We start from the raw sequence: 18,402 nt of genomic DNA, 5'->3' as shown, positions 1-18,402 counted from the left end.
TAAGAACTGGTCATAAAGAACATAGCCTTGCTGGCTTGAAAGCAGAGTGGATACTCACCATGAAATAATTAGAAACAACATCCTTACAACCTACAGTGCTTTACCAGAGCTCATCAGAACATTATTCTTCTTGTGAAAACAAAAATTTAAAAAATTTCAAATTTTTATCAATTCTTATCAACATTTTCCAGAGTCTGGCTTGATTTCTAATGCAAAAATATAATGAACTGCAGTACTAGTACTGGCAAGCAAAATACTTGCTTGCAAATTTGCAAATTACTCTTGCAAAGTAATTGCCATTGATGCTCAGTTTTGGCTGGATTTAGGCAACAAGGACCTAGTGGTTTCTCAGTGCAGGATTTGGTAGTATACTCAGCATGAAAAGAAAGTAGTTTTAAAATGAGGGCAACATATCTGTAGACACAGCACTAGCTACCCACATCTACTGCCTGAAATAAAATTCCACATTTGCTTTTGTCTTTCAGAATGAAATACGCACAGTATGTTTTCCTGGCCTCGATCTTCTCCACTGTTGAATATAGCCTAGCTCAGACCTGTGCAGTGGAGTCTTTCTCTGTGAAAGACAATTTTGATCCAAAAAGGGTAATTATGTTTACTTCAATGGTATATGTGAAGAAGCTTCATATATAAACTGTTTTTCCAGGTTATGGGCTGTGTTAATCTAAAGTGGTTCCTCACCAAGAAGTTAACTTCTTCTGTATGCTGTCTTCAGACACTGTTCCTGTAGTTTGCTTTTCTCACTACTATTTAACCTTCTGAGCATTATGGTAAAACTGGCCTTGAAAGTCAGGGGTGTTATTCTGTTAGACATCATCTTCTGTTAGCTTGAAGCTTGGTACAGGTCTCAGCTTTGAGCAGTTCCGTGAAATGAAACAATTTAGATCCCTCAAACACATGCCCTGGGGGACTTGCATCCACCAGCAGACATTCTTGGGAGTCATAGCACACTGAAAATTTGTCTAATTGGGTATCCTGAACACAGACTGACTCTTGTTTAAACACAGCACTTGATCTGCCTGCCTCTGAGGAGGAAATCAGGGCTAACCTGGTGTTGGAAAGGTCCAGACAGGTCTGCCAGTACGTATTTTGACTGTCCCTCAGCAAACATGACTTCCAGTTGCAGCTGGGGTAGGGCCAGCACTTCCTCTATATAAGATGGGCTTTGCTGGAAACAAACTCGTGTCTGGGAGGAGCTTTGGGAACATCCCAGTTTTAAAAAGTCAAAGTTTTTCTCAGGCTCCTGTATTTGGGAATTACAGATTTTGTTTCAGGTTTAAGCATGCAACTTGTCAAACAGATCTCATTATATTCACTGAAGAATCAAATTTAACACAGCCTAGTTCTGCTTTCCTCAGTGTTTCTACTAATAATGTTAACTTTAGGGGGCCTTCCTGTCTGTCAGTCACCTGTTTAGATCTTGATTTCATTTTACTAGGTACTGCTTGTACATTTCCAGGGACCCATTTTTTGCTAGAAATTTTCTTCCCCTGAATCTCATTTCATTACCCCCTGGTGCTAGTCTCCCCAACACACCCTTTCCTCTTCGTAGTGCACAGAGTCATTGCTTTCTGCTTTGCTGGGTAGACCCTTTTCACAGTCAGAGATCAACTGGGGCCCCTGGCAGCCACAAGAATGTCTCCAGCCAGCTTGCTATGGTCTTTGTGGCTGCAATTTGGTATCATTGATGGCATCTTCCATGGAAAAACAGGGGCCTGAACAGGAATGGGGAAGAACTGGTCTGACGCCTAGCAGGCATCTTGGGATGGAAGAAGCTTTCAGTGTGGGGTCACTGTGACAGGAACATCTCACATGACAATGAGTACATGCACACAGAAGTGCAGAGCTGCTAGACCCACTCCTCCTGGCACAGCGGCAAGGGTTCATTAGATGGCATAGCAGGACCGGTGTGCTACATACCCACCCAGACTCAGACTTTCTCCATAGGCCAGGCAATGGGTAGTTAGAAGGGCACTATATTTACAAAAATGCTTTTGTGCTAATCTTGCCATGGTGATTAATCCAGATATTAATAGTCTTTCATGTTAGTATGCAGGGAAATGGTATGCCCTGGCCAAGAAGGATCCAGAAGGCCTTTTCCTTCAGGACAACATCTCTGCTGAATACACTGTGGAGGAAGATGGCACAATGACAGCGTCTTCCAAAGGCCGAGTGAAGCTTTTTGGGTGAGCTCTCTTGACTTTCATCTCTAGCTGCTGCCATGAGGTACTAGAGGAGGGGGGCATGGATGGTGATCTATCCTGAGCACACAACACGACTGAGTTTTCTTCATCAAAAAGGGAAGCTCAATCAAGGTAATATATTAGAAGATTAGAAGCCAGAGGTTAGACACTTTTGAGTCCTGGGTTACTTCTCAGCCTGGCTCTGGTCTGGGTCCATCACAAAACTACTGCATAAAGTCAATTATAAAGTCAAATCTTGAATGATGGAGCAGTTAGGTAAATGAAATGCAAGCAAGTGAGAGGAGCTAGCAAAGCCTGTGGGGCTGCGAGGGCAGGGCAGCTCTCATTTCACTGAGCGGTTCAAGGGAAGGAGAGGAGTGTAAGTGAGCATTACTTTCACACATCTTTCAATGCAGTGTTGGGTGGACTTCTGAGGAAATCCAACACTTGGATGCCATTGTGACGCCTGAATAGACAGATGGAAGGAAGCTTAAGTTTTGCCTGTTGGTCATGGTTACTATAAGGAATTACAGCATTTGAAGGGATTAAATAACTTTCCGGGTGTAGAAAATAAAATCTGGGGCTTCCAGTAGGCTAGCACTAGTTCTGTCGTTCATTAACTACCAAAAACTGTCTAACTGCATGAATAATAGAGTAGAGCAGGTGGCTATGAACCTTTTAAGTCTCAACAGCACAGCTCTCCAGGATATTTTGGCATGGGGCAAATGAAGCTTTGCAGGCATGCCACACAGATGGTGGGAAGATTCCTGAAAGGACTCTTCAGAAACCAAGTGGGGTCTCAAGGCTGCCAGGAATTTGCTTCTGCAATGGCAGGGTAAGGGGGAAGTGCAGCCTGTGCAAGGAAGGGAACGAAGACCCTTCCACTGTTTCACAAATCCAGGTAACGCTTGACAAACTATGGTAAGACGCAGGTCGTATTCAAAGCAAACAGATGTCAGAGAAGGGCATTAGAAGAAATGGACAATGGAGGCTGTTCAGGCACCTACAGGATTCCCACAGCCTGTGTGAAGGTCTTTAACTAGCTTGGAGAGCAGAGTGGCTGTAATTAATTCCGTGCTTGTAACAGATGTCCCTGTACCAATAGAGCTAGGAAGGGTTAGAGAGAGGAGAGCCAACTCCCCGCCTCTGCCTGGGGACACAGCAAATGAGCCCAAATTGAGCCCAAATGCAGGTCATCTCACTCTGCAAACTGCTGGCAGGGAGCCAAGAAAAGGTGTCCATCATTTTGCTGCTTGTACAGAAATGGGTGGTAAAAAGCCTGCTGATCTGAAGGAGGGTCAGGGCACTGCCCCAGCTGCAGTGTAGTTGCACAGCACAGGGGGCGACCAACAGCAGCAATGCACTGTCATTGATGGGGTGCGTGTCACAGATTTGCATTGCTTAATGACAAACGGTGACTTTGCAGCAAAGCAAGCCATCCCACACTGAGGCAGTTGTGCTGAACCTCAGCCTGGTTCTTGCCCCCACGTCCTGAGTGAAGGACACCCATTTGAAGCTCATGTGATGCAGGGTTTTACCTTCAGTCTCATGGATCTCGTTGCAGGTTCTGGGTGATCTGTGCTGACATGGCTGCTCAGTATACAGTACCTGACCCAACCACTCCAGCTAAAATGTACATGACCTATCAGGGCCTGGCCAGCTACCTCTCCAGCGGTGGTGAGTGAACTTCTTCAGCCCCCCGGTGCTGGTCGATAGCTTACAGCTGCCCAGATTTGTGTCTTTCAGTATATGAGCAGGAGAAACAGTTGAGCTCAGATTGCTCCAAGTAGAGACACAGCATCCTTTTTTAGGGGGACACTTTATCCAAGCAGTGCTTTTTATCTCCACAGAAGGCGCAGGATCCAGACACTCCCCAGAGACCCCCCCCCATACACCAAATATATATTAACAGGGAGGATCATAGAATCATAGAATGCTTTGGGTTGGAAGGGACCTTGAGAGATCATCGAGCCCAACCCCCCCCTGCAGTAAGCAGGGATTGAACCTGTGAACTTGGCGTTATTAGCACCATGTTCTAACCAGCTGAGCTAACCCAGCTGGATGCAGCTTAGGGGCAATGGGCCATGCACATAGATTTTGTACAGCCAAGTGGGACGCTGAACCTAGGGAAGCAATACGTCCTGGGCCCTGCAGTGGGCATTATAAAGGTGCTGACGGCCAGTTGTCCTTGTACTCCTCATAGCTAATGGGAGGCAACATGTGGGCCCACGTCAGTGCTCCAGCAGCAAGGTGCAGTTCTCCTCAGACAGACACAGCTGGACTCAACAAAAGGGAGCTGTTAACTGAAGTCCCTGTGCAGAAACTGCTTGTGCTGCACCTCAGTTATGCACGCTGCACACCCCATACTTTGTGCCTGATCCTCCCATAGCTGTGGGACTCCCACCGTGGAAGTTGGGCAGGACTTGGCCTGCTAATGCATAAGAAAGAACTACATTCACTTAGTACTGGCAGATAAGCCACACCAAAATGCACTTAGTTGAGCAAGGCTGGAAAACAGGAGGCATGTTTTGCCGAGGCTTCTTGTATAGGAAATGTAATCTGTACGGCCAAAATTGAATATGTATGCCCTGCCCCCCCACGCTTGAGCAAGAAACATGAAGCAATTTTTTTGTCATGGAAAACATGGAGAGTCCTAGTCCTCCTAATACTTCTAGACTAAGAAACCAAAGGTGAAAATGCACTGAGCATCACGGGAAGCAACATGGTCTCAGGATGCCCTGTGCTTGTCCCAGTTCTTCACTTCATGGCGTGGAGATCAGCTAGATGTGGACAGTGACTGTAGATCCATTGGGAAGCTATGCCTGCCATGCGCTGAAGCAAGGTGTCTCCCTGTGGGATGACTGGGTCCACCTCTGCTCTGTTTTGCCCACCATGACAAACATGTGTTCTGATGTTTCAGGAGACAACTACTGGGTGATTGACACCGACTATGATAACTATGCCATTACCTATGCCTGCCGCAGTCTAAAGGAGGATGGCTCCTGTGATGACGGCTACTCCCTGATCTTCTCACGTAACCCCCGTGGCCTCCCCCCAGCCATTCAGCGCATTGTGCGTCAGAAGCAGGAAGAAATCTGCATGTCTGGCCAGTTCCAGCCCGTGCTTCAGTCAGGTACTTCAGGTTAATTAGCAAAATCACTGAAATGGCTGCACTGGCAGCTTGTAGAGTAGGTGGTTGCATTTGCTGTAAATGCGACAGAGCTGTAGCAAACTAAGTTGTACTCTTTTAGCAACTTTTTAAAATGTTATATCTAATAAGAAAATAGCTGCAAAGTCCACGCAAGGGAGAAAGCCTGTTACGGGGTGGTTCTGCAGCCTTAAGTTTGCCCTTACAGGAATCCTGTGTGCTGAAACTGGCACACTACCAAAGGAAGATCAGCTTTGTTACTCTGGGATAGGGATGGGTGTAACACCCTGGTGTTTCTGCACTTGGAAATGTTTATCTTGGCCACCTGGATAACAGCATCTTACCTTAGATCTGTGCACTGTCCTCCAGGAAAGGAGGAGAAGCTGCCTCCAGGAAGGAGCACCATCACCCTTCTCAGCTCCACCATGATTTGTGTCCTGGGCGGTCTGGGTAGCAGAGGTGAGGGGCTCTGAGCAGTGGTTCTGACTGCATCTGCTGGCAGTGGGAGTCAGCAGCTGTGCCATGCACATGCAAACAGAGGATGTCTAAAGCCCATTTTGAGAAAACTTTTTTTCTGGAGGCATGGGAGCTGATCTTATAGCTCATATGCTGTCTATGAGATAGGCACATAATTTTTGAGGGCTATGCTGGAGGCAGAAATTCGTCTTTGTTGGCAGCTGAGTGCCCTCACCCTTCACACATACGCTGCCTTGCCTGGAGATTGGTCCTTTACTAAGCCAGGTCTGATGACCTGGACTAAGGGATTGCCACAGTAACACACATATTCTGCACTGCTGGACAAGAAATAGCAGCTAAAACCTTCTGAACGGCACATCGTTGTGTGAGCCAGTCCTCCACTACAGAGCAGGTGCTGACATTGTCCAAGCTTATGGGACCGGTATAGGCATACCTGCCCCATGCCCCTCCATACTACTTACTGTAGCAGAGAGAGGGTAGCTGGTTTGTGGGCTCATGCCTAGGTGCTCATGTAAGCTGAAAATTCATGGCTAGCTGGGACTAGCAAAGGCTGCACAAGTGCTATGCCAGCAGACACAAGAGCAGTGCAAATAGCAACCTTTGTAACCCCCCTGCTCTGCCATCCTAATCTTGTACTGTGGTTCAGAAGTACCCTAGGAAGGTTGTAGCTACAGCTTCACTGAACAGGCTGCTAAAGGACTTTGCAAATTTACTTTCAAGGACTGAAGTTTACTTTTCTTTCTTTCCAGGGGCCTGCTGAAAGCACACTTCTGATCCTATCCTTAAGCACAGAAACCAGACCTCTTGGTCTTGAAGTTGCCACTCAGCTAATAAAAAAAGAAAACCATAGTACGGACTAGTGAGTTTTTCCTGAAAAACACAAGAAAATGTTGGGGATTTCGTGAACTGTGTGCAATACAGTACTGGTATTTGAATTTTCAAGGGAATACCTAATGTGGCATTTGTCAATAAATGTTTTTAAAAAAAACACCTCTGGAACTGCTTTTTGCTACCTGCTGTCCTGTTGGGGAGCAGGAAGAAGGGGCTGCTCACCGAGGGGAGGTCAGACAGCAGCCAAGGGTGGCCCCAGCACAGGCAGGGCAGTGTCCTTCCCTGGCACCAAGCAGGGAGAGCAAGGGCAGGGGTGGTGACAGGGACAGGTCCCCTGACAGCGCTGATCAACAGACAAATGCATGGTGACAGGGCAGGTCTGGGGTTCACCTGGGAAGTCCAGCCAGCAAGTGAGGGCAGCAAGGCACAGGGCAGGGCATGCCTGCGAGGTGGCTCCAGCCAGAAACAGGACTGGAAAGTCAGGTCAGAGGCAGAGCTACCTGCAGCAAGGCTCCCAAGGGGGCAGGGGCCTGGGCTGAGCTGAAGGGGGTTTGTGGCCCATGGGCAAGGAGAATGTGAGTGGAAGTCCCAGGTGAGGCGGCACAAAGCAACAAAGGCTCGTGGGTGCCTGCAGGGCCCTGGCATACACAGCGTACCCCTCCCACCAACATTTCTATTAAAATTCTGAAGCTAAGAAATCATCTTGAACAACCCTGAGATGAGGCTGATGGTGTGATCCTTGCTCCCTGATAATATCTTAGTTATTTCTGGTACGTCTGAATACTTAAAAGTCTGCACAGAGTATTTCCAACTAGCCCGTGAGTCACAAATGCAATAAAGTAGATGTTCTTTTCAGTAACACTGGGACATTGTTTTAAATGAGCAGTTCATTTCTAATGGCATAGGCAGTAATTTCCTCCCTACTGCCTTCATAATCCAGCCTCCAGTATGAGAGTTATAGAACTGAAAGATAGAGAACTGACAGGTTTTATGGACAAGAATTTCATAAATAGAGGGAACCAAAACAGTAGTATCGAGACAACTCCATGCAGAAGAAGGGTAACCTGAGTCAGCACTTTTGACATGTATTTCCCACTGCTCTTAGTAAAATCACATTCACTTTGAATGTTTCCTATGAATAAAACTACCAGTCCAGAACACCCCCAGCACCCTGCTGAACCCTGCAGTTTGTCAGCAACGCAAATTTTTACAAGTCATGATTACCAAGCATAGAGGGAAGACCAAGCTGTACAGCCCCTGCTCCTGAGGCTTTCAAAAGGTATGTGGCACAAGGCTGATGTTGAGTGAAGACCTTCAGAGCACTACACTATAAAACAGCTTCTGCAAAATGCTTGCACAATCTTATCTACAGTATCCAATGATTATCTACTGCATCTGTTGGAAGGAGCATAAAAACCACTGACTAAAGACTCTTCTCCAAGGCCAGAGACATAACAGAGATGCAGGGAAGTCTGCCAGAATTTCCAGGTGGGACTCCTATGGCTCTCAGCCAGCAATGAATAAAAGTGTTCCTTGCTCTTCTGGTCTAGGAAAAGCTACCCTGATGGGGAACAAGATTCTGAACTATCATCTAAAGCTAAGGACAGAAAAAGAAGAGCAGCAGCAGGCAATGCAAAAAAACCACATAGATGGAGACTATTGAGTGTTGGAAAAATACCAGCCTTTTGTGCTGGACTAAGTGCAAGGTCAGTGCATTGATTGAATGTTCATTGCTTGCCCCCCTCTCCCATCAGGAACTACTGGGGTGGAGATCTGTGAACTTAGGACTTGGATCACAAGTGATTAGACAATGCTAACCCTTAGCTGAAGGAGCCTGGCCTTTGGCCAGGACATTCAGATCAATACTACCAGTCATAGAGAAGTGGGATTTTTAATGTCTATGGTTATAATAACTGTATGACCAGAGCAGATGGGAGTTCTAGCAAGAAGGATCTGTATGCAGGGCCAAGTGCATCCTTAGTGTGCTTGGTATAGTTTGTCCAGATGAGTTAGGCAGTGAAATCCCTCCTCGGCCACACAAGGTTGTGCCTCCAGGTTTGTAGGAGGATAGTTGTGATTCTGGGAGAACGCACCATGGAGTTATACACGCCCCAGGAATCTGCCTTGTTCTTGGAGGAACTGGGGGAACATGTTCCCATCAGGACCACATGCAGGCCCTCATCATGTGATTTGGTGAGTTAATAAGCAGATGGGAGTTAGCTCATATTCATTTCTTTCCACTGACTGCAGGAAATGTGAAAGACAAGGTAGGCTAGGTAGGCAGCTACAAGTGTATTCTGATCTGATCTACACTTCTTTTGTCATTCCATTGAGTTCAACATAAAACATCTAGGGTATGTCTAGAGGCAGACACACTTCTGTCTGCTTTTTGAGCTGGCTGATGAGAACCAGTCTATTATTCCTGGTTTTAAGTGTGTGTATAGGTCCCAAGCCATAAATCCGTCCTGCACAAACTTTCCACTACCAAGAGAAAAGAAAAAGCTGTTTACAAATGAAAAGGACTGTTGTTTTGTCCTCAGAAGGTCTTTTAGTGCTAGCAGAAAGGCTACAACTGTGCATCAGCAGGAGGAACCCTGCAAGGATATTGTCCTTCACACACCAGTGAACCTCCTCCCAGCAAGGACACTGCAAGTCCTGAGATCTGACGCTATGATATCGTGTTGAGTTAGACCAGTTTTCCCTGGGCTGTGTAACGGACACAATCTATGCGTTTAAGTTCCTACTTCAGCCTTGAAATTTCTTATGGTCACACTCCCTTCATGCTTCATTTTTATGTAATGTGGGAACTTGCACCAATCAAGCTATCTTTTATACCTTGAGAACAGGTTTTACTTCCCATGATTAAGTTGTTGACACAGTAGTTTTGAGCAATTTCCAGAACACAATGATCAGATTCATGTGAAAGATTAAAAACCGATTTTATTGGGTAGCACAAAAGATGGAAACAAATGCAGTATATACACAATTAGACAATATAAAACACTCCTTTGAAAGGTTTTTCCCTATCATTCATCTTAACAAACAGTTGCAAAACTGTAACATAGCCTCAGAAGCTTTTGCTTGAAGAGCAGGCAAACAATCTCATCTTGCAGTTGCAGGTAGATTTTCCTATCTGGATTTATGGCCAGCAAGAGATGTATCTGAGTGCTCTCCAGTCTTGCTTTGGTTCTGATGCTATAGAACTACTAAGGACCTGCTACCTCCCCTTTGCGCTATGCACATCTGGCACTTTCGAAAACTCAAACTGTGGGGGGGCCTGATCACTGCCTGGTAATGGAGGAGATAATAGAGTTAAACATGCAATTCTGGAAGCCCTATCAGACAGAGTCAGTGACAGACAGTTATAGAAAACTTAAGTTTCAAGTATTAAATATAATTTTTCTGTAGACATTAAATTATAAAAAGACTAGGGCAGCCCAAAACTTCTATAGTTTGTTGGAAATAAATTCAAGCCTGGAAATACCAAATTCTCTTTGCTGCTGCAATTGTTTAGACTTGTTCATTGCTTAAAGGAGTAAGTTTATACCAAAGCAGCAAAGAAGAAGAAAAAGAATGTTGCTGAATATTTGAAACTTGTTTCTGAACAGACAGTGCACCATTTTTGGTGCACAGCTCTGCCTTCCATGCATATTTGCCACTGCCAGAAAAATACCTGAAAAAGCACTATGTCTCCCACACTTTGGATGATGTTTAATGTAAAAGCCCTAGTGACAGATTTTCAAAGTGGCTGGACTTGACCCTAAGAAACTGGATCTAATTTGCATCTACAACATGTTAAGCTCTGCCCTTGCAAATAAAATTTCTGCTTTTCTGTGGCTTCAATAAGCAATACAATAACATATGAAATTTCACCTTGAAACTTTAATCCTGCACCAGCAGAACTCCCAGCCTAAAATCTGCTAAAAAATGGCAACTTGCCCTAAAGGAAATCACTTGCCATAGGGACAGGCTTCAATTCACTGAAAGAGTAAGTGAATCACCATTTGCTGTTCTGGACCTTTGCAAAAGCCACACGTTCCACCAGGACTCATCAGCTCTACATCATTTGCCTCATATATGTCACTACTGACCTCACTTGTGTGAGGTATAATTTGTCTGCTAAATAAAGGAGGGCAGTAATTTTTCATCTTCTATTTTTCATTATTTGCACACCTATACATTTCCCACTACACCCCACACAGCAAAATCAATACTCTTCATGACAGCTATACTTCATTTTATTTTCAAACATTTGTAACTAGTGCATGGTCCTTGGATTACCCTTAACAGGGTAAATTGTCTTCTCAAGCTTCTGTGTCTTCCCCTGCTTCAGATACACTGAAGTCTCTCAAGGACCTGTACTTGAATGTTTCTAAAAGTCACTTTTTCTGTGGCTCCACTTCATACCGGCAAAACAGTATGTCCTAACTGCTAGATTTTCTTTAACTGCATATTCTGATTTTTCACTTGGGGGCCATTATAACAACTTTGAAATGTATTTTGACTATCTCCATCCAAGTACAACTTCTCACTAACTTTTCTGAAACCGAGAGTTATCAATTAAGCAGGCTCCAGTGGCCCTTTTCTGTTCTGCACAAGCCTTTATAGGCAAGGAATTGGCAGATTAGGATGTGACAAGTGCTCCTTATTCAAACTTCAGTGAGGTCAGAAATATTTCATCTGAATTTTGCGACAAAATGAATCTTCTAAGGCTAACTTTCAGCATAAGCACATGAACAAGTAACCAGAAGGTAAGGAGATACAAGACCTTATCTCATATATACTGACTTTTTGTATATGTTTCTTTTCTGTGCTGTAAAAGTGAGGCCATTTGACGTAGTTCAGCTCTCTCCTACCGTGCAAACTTGGTTTTTTTGTCTGAGACCTGAATGTTTCATCAAATACGCAGTCTTTGTTGTTTGTAGATGAGGTGGCTGATGTCAGCAAAGAGAGCAGTAGGGGATTTGTTTGTGCGACAAAGTTGCTCCTCTTATGGAAAACACTCCAGCTGTTTTCACTGGCGTTATCCTTCCCTCTGCAAGCATTTTAAAGGCACAGTTGAAACTGTGCCAGTTGTGAAAAGGGGAGAGTAAAAAAAACACCCCCGCAATTTCAGGGAACTTTGCTGTTACATAAAGTGTTTGGCAGCTGCAAGGACAGCCAGAGGTGTTCTGTAGCCCATGATCTGGGGCTATCACACGCTTGTGCACATGCTTTGGAAAGCACAGAAGCTCAAACTGTTCTTGGTTAATTTCCTAACCGGTTGTCAGTAGCAGCCCTGTTACATTCAAGAGCGTGCTCTCCCATAATATGAAAACACAAAAGGCTCTAACTAGCATTTCAGCTTTCTCCTGGCCACCCAAAGCTAAGCCTCAAGTGACTTACAATCTGAGAGGGGAGGCGTGCTAGGGAGAGTTGATAGCTGTAAGGGCTGTAGAAGGCCAGGCTAGGTGACAGCAATGAAGAGAAAGAGGGGCTTTCAGGCTTAAAGCCTCCACCACGAAGAAGCAGCGGCTGGTGGCCACAGTGTGAACAGGTGGCTTGGGCAAAAGCAGAAAGCAGAAAAGGCAGGGAATTCTGGAGGCTAGATCTTCCTGTGCCTTCTTCCCCTCTGAGGATGAGCTGCCCTCTGCCTGTGTGAGGAGAATAGCTCTGGCACCCAACTAACAGCCACAAATGCAGACAGAGCTGGGTGGAAACCCCTCTGTGAGAGGGTGAAGAACCTCATACATCTGAAGACCTGGCAAGTGCTCTGCAATAACCCACTGGAGAATGTGCGATTATCTGGCAGGGAAGCAGGGATCCTTCACTTCATGCTCTGGATGTGTCTGGTTGCTGTGCACTTTTTCATCAAACCATTATGTCAAGAGAGCCTGGCAGCTCAGGCAGGCAGTTCACTCCTTGGCACAGGTCCTCCTTGTGTCTTTGCTGCTATCCTCACTCATACAGTGAAGCAATGGCCCTGTTCCTGCTGCAGTTTGTGACCTCTATAAATCTTTGGTTGTCCTGGCCATTAGCTCACGGTAAAATAGGGAATAATAAATATTTATTCCCATAATTCCCAGTTACCAAGCTGAATCCCAGTTCTAGAGCAGCCTCTTACAATTGTACAAGTTGGGTTGTCAGTTGTGGCTGTTTGATAATGCTGTCTTTTGAGCTCTGAAGAGTTAATAGGGGCAGCTGCTTCTAACTTGCATTCCTAACTTGCTTCCTCAGGTCCTTTCAATACTCCCTCCTCAGCTTGGGAGGAGTTTATTTTTCTGGGGAGTTGTCATTTGCAGGGAGCATACACCACTCAGTCACCAAGCCAGGCACCACTCTTCAGAGTCACTTGAAAGCTTCAACATACTCCACAGGAAGAGAGGACAGGCCTGCCTTGCCCCAGTAGTCAATGGCACGCACTCTGTAAAAGCCGGAGACTGAGCTTCCTGCAAATGAAAAGGTTAGAAATGGTCACTGTGAAAGGCTGATACATGTGGTTCTTGGAGGATGTGGAGCAGGCACTACTCCTATAAAATGCAGGTTTGTGGAATGGGCTGGGGAAGTGGTGAAATCAGTTCTGCACCCTATGTAAGTGTGTCTGTGCCTGTCTAACTAAAAATTATTATAAATTCCTCATGGCGAAGTACTGGCTCTTTTTCCTTGTTGCACCAAGGACCTCCTCTCTCCTCATTGGGATTTGCAAGTATGGCTACAGGACTGTGCCCCAGCAGTCCCTTTGGAAGAAAGCTATGACATCTTCTGCAACCCACAACTAGTAATTTTCTTTTTTCTGACTTACATTTCTGCCTGAATTGTGCCTTTGGAACAGGATATGTGGAGACAGGATCAACAAAGAAGCAGAACAAGAAGCATGCAGGCTGACTGAAAACCCTCTGCTCAACTCAGGAAGCAGCACCACTTCCTCCAAAGGTATGTGAGTTGATCTTCTGTGGCTCTGCTGGTTTTCATCCTTGATCCAGTTCGAAGAACACAGCCTTCACTAGCAGAGTCTTTAACCTCACAAGCAATATAAATGTTTTTTCCCATCTATTTACTTGACTTTTATGTGTGCTTTAGTATTTAATTCTTTTTTCTTAAAGAAAAAGGATGCTAGAAACAATCAAGTGAGAATGAAGTACCTAGCAATAAAGGCTGCTGAGATGTGAGATTTTTTCAAGCAATCTTTTCTTTTTTGTTTTTGAAATGAACAATTGAATCTGGTAGGTTCCCCAGATGTGCAGCACTAGATGACAACGAATACTAATTTCAGAGATTTGCCTTAGCCATGATTTACAGTCTTTGCTTACCTGTGTAGCCTTTACTTTGTAATAATAGGTCTGAACTTTACTATGCACCCACTGCTGATGCTAAGCCTTTCTCAGGCTAAGATGAGCTTGTGTTTCTGGAAAACCTCTCTTAATTGTTCTTTATTGGTACCACTTTGAGGCAAGGTCCGTCTGTGTTTCACACAGCTCTGATCAGTGTATTAGTAATAGTTGTTGGGCAGTCACATTGCAGATTAGACCACATCTGGTTAAAAAAGCCCAAATAACAACAAAAAAAAACCCAAAGAAAACATCACTACCTTCTTTCAGCGTTTTTCATCTGGGTATGTTTCTATTGCATCTAGGCTGTACTTGAGAAGAAATGACCACAGGCTCTGGGAGAAGCTTTGCCTGTTGACAAAGATTAAACTCACTGCCCTCTAATATGAAACACCTAAAACTTAGGCAGCTAGTCAGGGCTAAAGAGAAAGCTCTAGGAAACAGCAAAGAGAGGGGTCTCCCCTTGGCTAGGTGTTCAGATAGCCAGGACAAACTGTCCTGCAGGAGGACCTCTTCTGTTCTTACAAGGGAGCACCTCAATAGTTTAAGATTGCCAAGCCATAAAAGGGTATGGGAACAGGGACAGGTGACCACAATGAGAGCAGAAATGTAGCCTTCCCCTGGAGCAGCTCAGAACATGATAAATGCAAGACAACCAACCCCTCCATGAAAGGTGGACATGACCTCCCACTTATTTGTGTGTTGATGCCACATATCCTTAGGCAGTCTAACACCTCAAGACTCCATGGTACAAAACAAATGTTACCAAGGCAGTTTGCTTCTACTGCCCTACCCCAAGAGCACTATATAAATTTAGGCAAGGGCATGGCCAATACCTGTGGGACTGAGCCCAAACTTCAGACTTGTCTTGCTGTGAGTCTACTACCAAGAGCACAACACCAAGCCCTGGTAATGTGGGGTGATTTTTTTTGTTCTCATTTTTGCATGCTTCTACACCAGCTACAAATAGAGACAAAAGCACTGCTTTGCCTCTCAGGGAGCTTGCCAGGCCCGTGGCTGAGTGCCTTTGGTTTCTGTGACAAGGAATTTACTCATGGCAATACTCCTAATAATGTCCTCATGACTATTTGTTAATTAGCGCTTATCCTTGAGAATAAGGCTTTCACTGAGAACATGGTCCTAAAGGAAGGGATGTGCTCTTGTTTGTGATGGGAGTGTATGTCACTAGCAAGCTATGTACTTTTCAGTAGTTACTAAATGATGTTTCATACACTCATGAGTGGCACTATTAACATGACAGATTACATAATATTTGTATTATTGCCTTACCTGGACTGTAGACCCAGAGAGTGAATATTGTGTCTTTCGCATTAATCCGCTGGTATGCTTTTCCATCCGGTGAGAACTCTACTTCAAATGTCTTTATACATCTAGAAAAGAAAATCAGACAGCTCAGTAAATACAACTGATAACATGGTGAGCAATCAAATCCTAATCTCAGGGACATTTCAATAAAGAAGGACAAAAATAGGAAAAATCCAGGTGACTCATTCCTACCAAATGTGGGATGGCACGAATTGTCAGTATTAACAAGAACCACAGCTCCAGCAGCCCACAGAAGAACACCCAGACTGACTTGCTACATTGGGTACTTGCAGCATCACAAACTGTTAAGCATCTTTTACTCCCAAACCAGGGTTATCAAGGCTGAAGAGTCTAAGTAGAATGTCTTGAAAAGGAGCTAAATCAGTGCTTCCTGAGGGAGTCTGGATGCACACTGGTTCACGTCTGACGGTTCACCTCTGACAGCTCACCTGCAGTTTCCAGTCTAGTACAGCTTGCTGAAGCAAGGAACTGGAGGTTTTCTCTTCCGGCTTACATCCCTTATAGGGATGTGCAAGAGCTCACTTAGGCACCTGCTGCTAATACAACTTTTATCATGGATCTTCCTGCCTGCTATGCTGAAGGCAAGTCCCTCAAAAATGCCATTGGATGCTGGTGAGCAACAGGCAGATTCCCTTGCTCAGAACCGCAAATTAGTCAGCGTTGCTCTCCGTAGCTATTGCATGTAGGTCCTACAGTTCATTTTGTCAGACAAATGCACTGTAGCATCTCTCAAGGAGCAAGCAGTCATTAATTTGTGAACTCCTTTCACTTTGTAGGACTGGTGGCAACTTAGGGAGTAATGTGCTGGTAACTCAGTTACATCCATTTTACATCCATTTTATTTTAAAAGCTACTTACTTTGAATTTACACAGCCATCGTCCCACAACACAATGACCTGCCCCTTTGTGAGAGGGATCAAACGAACACCAGTCACCTGTCCAAAGACACATGCCCATGTAAGAAAACTGTACAAACCAACCAGCCAGGTCAGATTTCTGTGTTCATCGTTCGTTACTGATTATTTGCTTTGATTCTTTCCATTGAGACTGGGGAAAGAAAGAAAATTCCTGGGCTCTGCGGCTTTGTACAACCTGTCAACCTTGCAGAGGACCTTCAGAGGCTCTGGGCACCACTATGAACATGGGTGGGACTGAATGAGCAGATACAGATGTCTAATCTACAACAGCCATGATTCCATTTTATTTTTAGGTATCAATTATTAACTGGAGAGCTGTTGTCAAGCCTGGCAGCACATGATGTGATTTTAAAAGATACTGCACTTTCCAGTATTGCATTATTATTTTCCCACCATGGATAAACTTGCATTTATCTCAGTGATGGCTCCTATCACTTGCTGTAGAATGCTTTACCTTGAATTATGCCTTGGAAAGCCTTCTCATGAAAGGAGAGAAGAATTGTTTATTTACTAAGTACTTTTAACAAATAATAGGCCCAAATGCTAGTCCAGCTCTTCTCAGCAAGACTTAAAGCAGGAAGCGGTTTCTAATTTGGTGAGTCTGACAGTAGAATACAACACATACTTGATCAGGAACAGATCTGGGTCTTGCACAGATGTGGATAAGAAATACTGAAGGAACAGGAAAGTCTTGCTTTAGTGTCAGGATGCCACCTTCAGGAAATGGGAATGGGCCTGTTGCCACCGGGTCCTGTGGAGCCAAAGAAAAGTGTTGTGGATAATCATTCATTACAGCACCTGAACGCCAACTGTTACATCAGCATAAAGTGACTGTGTATTTACTTTGGGACTGTAAATTTCCAATAGAGTGGGTGCTGATAAGTGGCTTACAGCCACCAAAGTTCTTCAAGCTGGGAGACTTTTCTATCTCACTTGTTTTCCAGCTCTTCAGGAAACAGAGGGTTTGTCCATCTCACAAACTGGGTTCATCACAAATGCCCTTCAGGTGCAGTCTGTCACTTTTAGTAACTTCCCATGGATGCCTTTCAGGCTAGTGGTCTTTACAGACCTCACCCCTGTTGCTGAGCTATGGATTCCCAGTGTGCAGTGAAAGCTACTGCTAGCTACAACAGCCACTCTCCGAGGATGAGGTTTCACAAGATGGCCAGGAGTTTCTAAAACCTTGCTGCTTCCCTGTTGAAGGAAGATCTGATGGCTCCTACAGTATCCCACAGGCCTTAGCAATAGTGGGTTATAGTGACCAGGAGGAGAAGACATAGCACTGCACACCAAAGTCAGAAGGCAGTTACTATCTATGGGCACCACAGGGGATAAAGGTGGCGTCCTTTATTTTAACCCATGGGTCTGAATGCATAGGGAAACTATAAGAGAGGGAGCTAAAGTAACAGGCTGCTCACATATTCTTACATACAGTAAGTGGTCTGGGCATGGCTTTTCTCAGTAGGGAGGAGAGGAGTCCTCAGAGAGGACTTTCTCCTCAGTTCCCTCTGGGGTGCATTTAGAACTGGTGAGGATGAGGGGAAACTGCAGGCATCCCTGTGAGCCCCTGAGAGATGCCAAGTCACTTCTGAACTTACTCAGGGAGCTGTTTGTTTTCTGTTCGCAGCAATTTCTTCTGTAATATTCACAGGACCATGTGACTTATTTGGGGAGACAGAACAGAAAGGGTCTCAAAGCTCATTGAAGTTTCAGAGAGAAGGTGGAACTTGCTGTGGAGCAACTCCGCCTCCTTAGTTAAGGGTAGCCCAGTAGCAACGAAGTTGGTCACGTACATTTAGTCTCACTTAATGTAAATACAAAGGCATCAGTTGTGTATCAGCTACATTTCTCTGCGTGACTGCAAGTGCATTTTCATATGTATATGAGATGCTCATGACTGTGGGCTAAGGAAATTTTGACTACCTGAGCGGATTTCTTGTCTCTTTAGCTGTAGTTAACCAATTCACAAGCACTTTACCCATACAACACTTCAAGCAAACACATGGACATACCTCAGCATCCCTTATTTGCTGGAACTGTTCTGGGGAAGGAAAGTCAGGGCTTCCTAGCTTTTTCCACATCAGGTAGGGATTCGTTTGGTTGTTATCCAGGTAATATGTCACATACACCAGCTCTTTAGGAACACAAATGAAAGAGTGAACTCTTTACTTGGA

The 18,402-nt window shown here is 44.8% G+C and overlaps 3 protein-coding genes across 5 annotated transcripts in view; 2 read left to right on the top strand and 1 right to left on the bottom strand.

Moving 5' to 3' along the window:
- Positions 1–486: 486 nt before the first annotated feature.
- LOC104034526 (purpurin) lies at positions 487–5,348 on the top strand. Its single transcript, XM_009487554.2, has 4 exons — positions 487–603; positions 2,068–2,204; positions 3,766–3,878; positions 5,122–5,348. Exons 1-4 carry the CDS (start codon positions 487–489, stop codon positions 5,346–5,348), a joined length of 594 nt encoding a protein of 197 aa, XP_009485829.2.
- A 5,920-nt stretch (positions 5,349–11,268) lies between these two features.
- The window catches only part of IDUA (alpha-L-iduronidase), a 51,761-nt gene continuing 44,627 nt past the window's right edge, over positions 11,269–18,402 (bottom strand). For 2 of the 3 annotated variants that reach the window (XM_075725942.1, XM_075725944.1), the window contains exons 10-14: positions 18,241–18,362; positions 16,854–16,979; positions 16,170–16,246; positions 15,255–15,355; positions 11,269–13,085 (exon numbers count right to left, since the gene is read on the bottom strand). In XM_075725942.1, coding sequence (XP_075582057.1) covers positions 12,985–13,085; positions 15,255–15,355; positions 16,170–16,246; positions 16,854–16,979; positions 18,241–18,362 — 527 coding nt within the window. In that variant the 3' untranslated portion in view covers positions 11,269–12,984. Of the gene's footprint in view, positions 13,086–15,254; positions 15,356–16,169; positions 16,247–16,853; positions 16,980–18,240; positions 18,363–18,402 lie in introns of those variants that run through there. The other variant, XM_075725943.1, reaches the window with a different exon arrangement.
- Positions 13,473–18,402, top strand: part of SLC26A1 (solute carrier family 26 member 1) — a 36,371-nt gene continuing 31,441 nt past the window's right edge. The window contains exon 1 of the mRNA XM_009487553.2: positions 13,473–13,569. The gene's annotated coding sequence lies outside the window, so the exon portion shown is untranslated. The remainder of the gene's footprint in view (positions 13,570–18,402) is intronic.

Source organism: Pelecanus crispus, chromosome Z, assembly GCF_030463565.1.
Source record: "Pelecanus crispus isolate bPelCri1 chromosome Z, bPelCri1.pri, whole genome shotgun sequence".
NCBI classification, from domain to species: Eukaryota; Metazoa; Chordata; class Aves; order Pelecaniformes; family Pelecanidae; genus Pelecanus; species Pelecanus crispus.
This window is presented reverse-complemented; position numbering and strand designations above follow the sequence as displayed.

Bases quoted from the DNA above. Each gene is read 5' to 3' on its own strand.
- LOC104034526 (XM_009487554.2), top strand. From the start codon at position 487: ATGAAATACGCACAGTATGTTTTCCTGGCCTCGATCTTCTCCACTGTT. The intron at 604-2,067 runs GTAATTATGTTT...CTTTCATGTTAG, and splicing joins ACAATTTTGATCCAAAAAGG to TATGCAGGGAAATGGTATGC. The intron at 2,205-3,765 runs GTGAGCTCTCTT...ATCTCGTTGCAG, and splicing joins GGCCGAGTGAAGCTTTTTGG to GTTCTGGGTGATCTGTGCTG.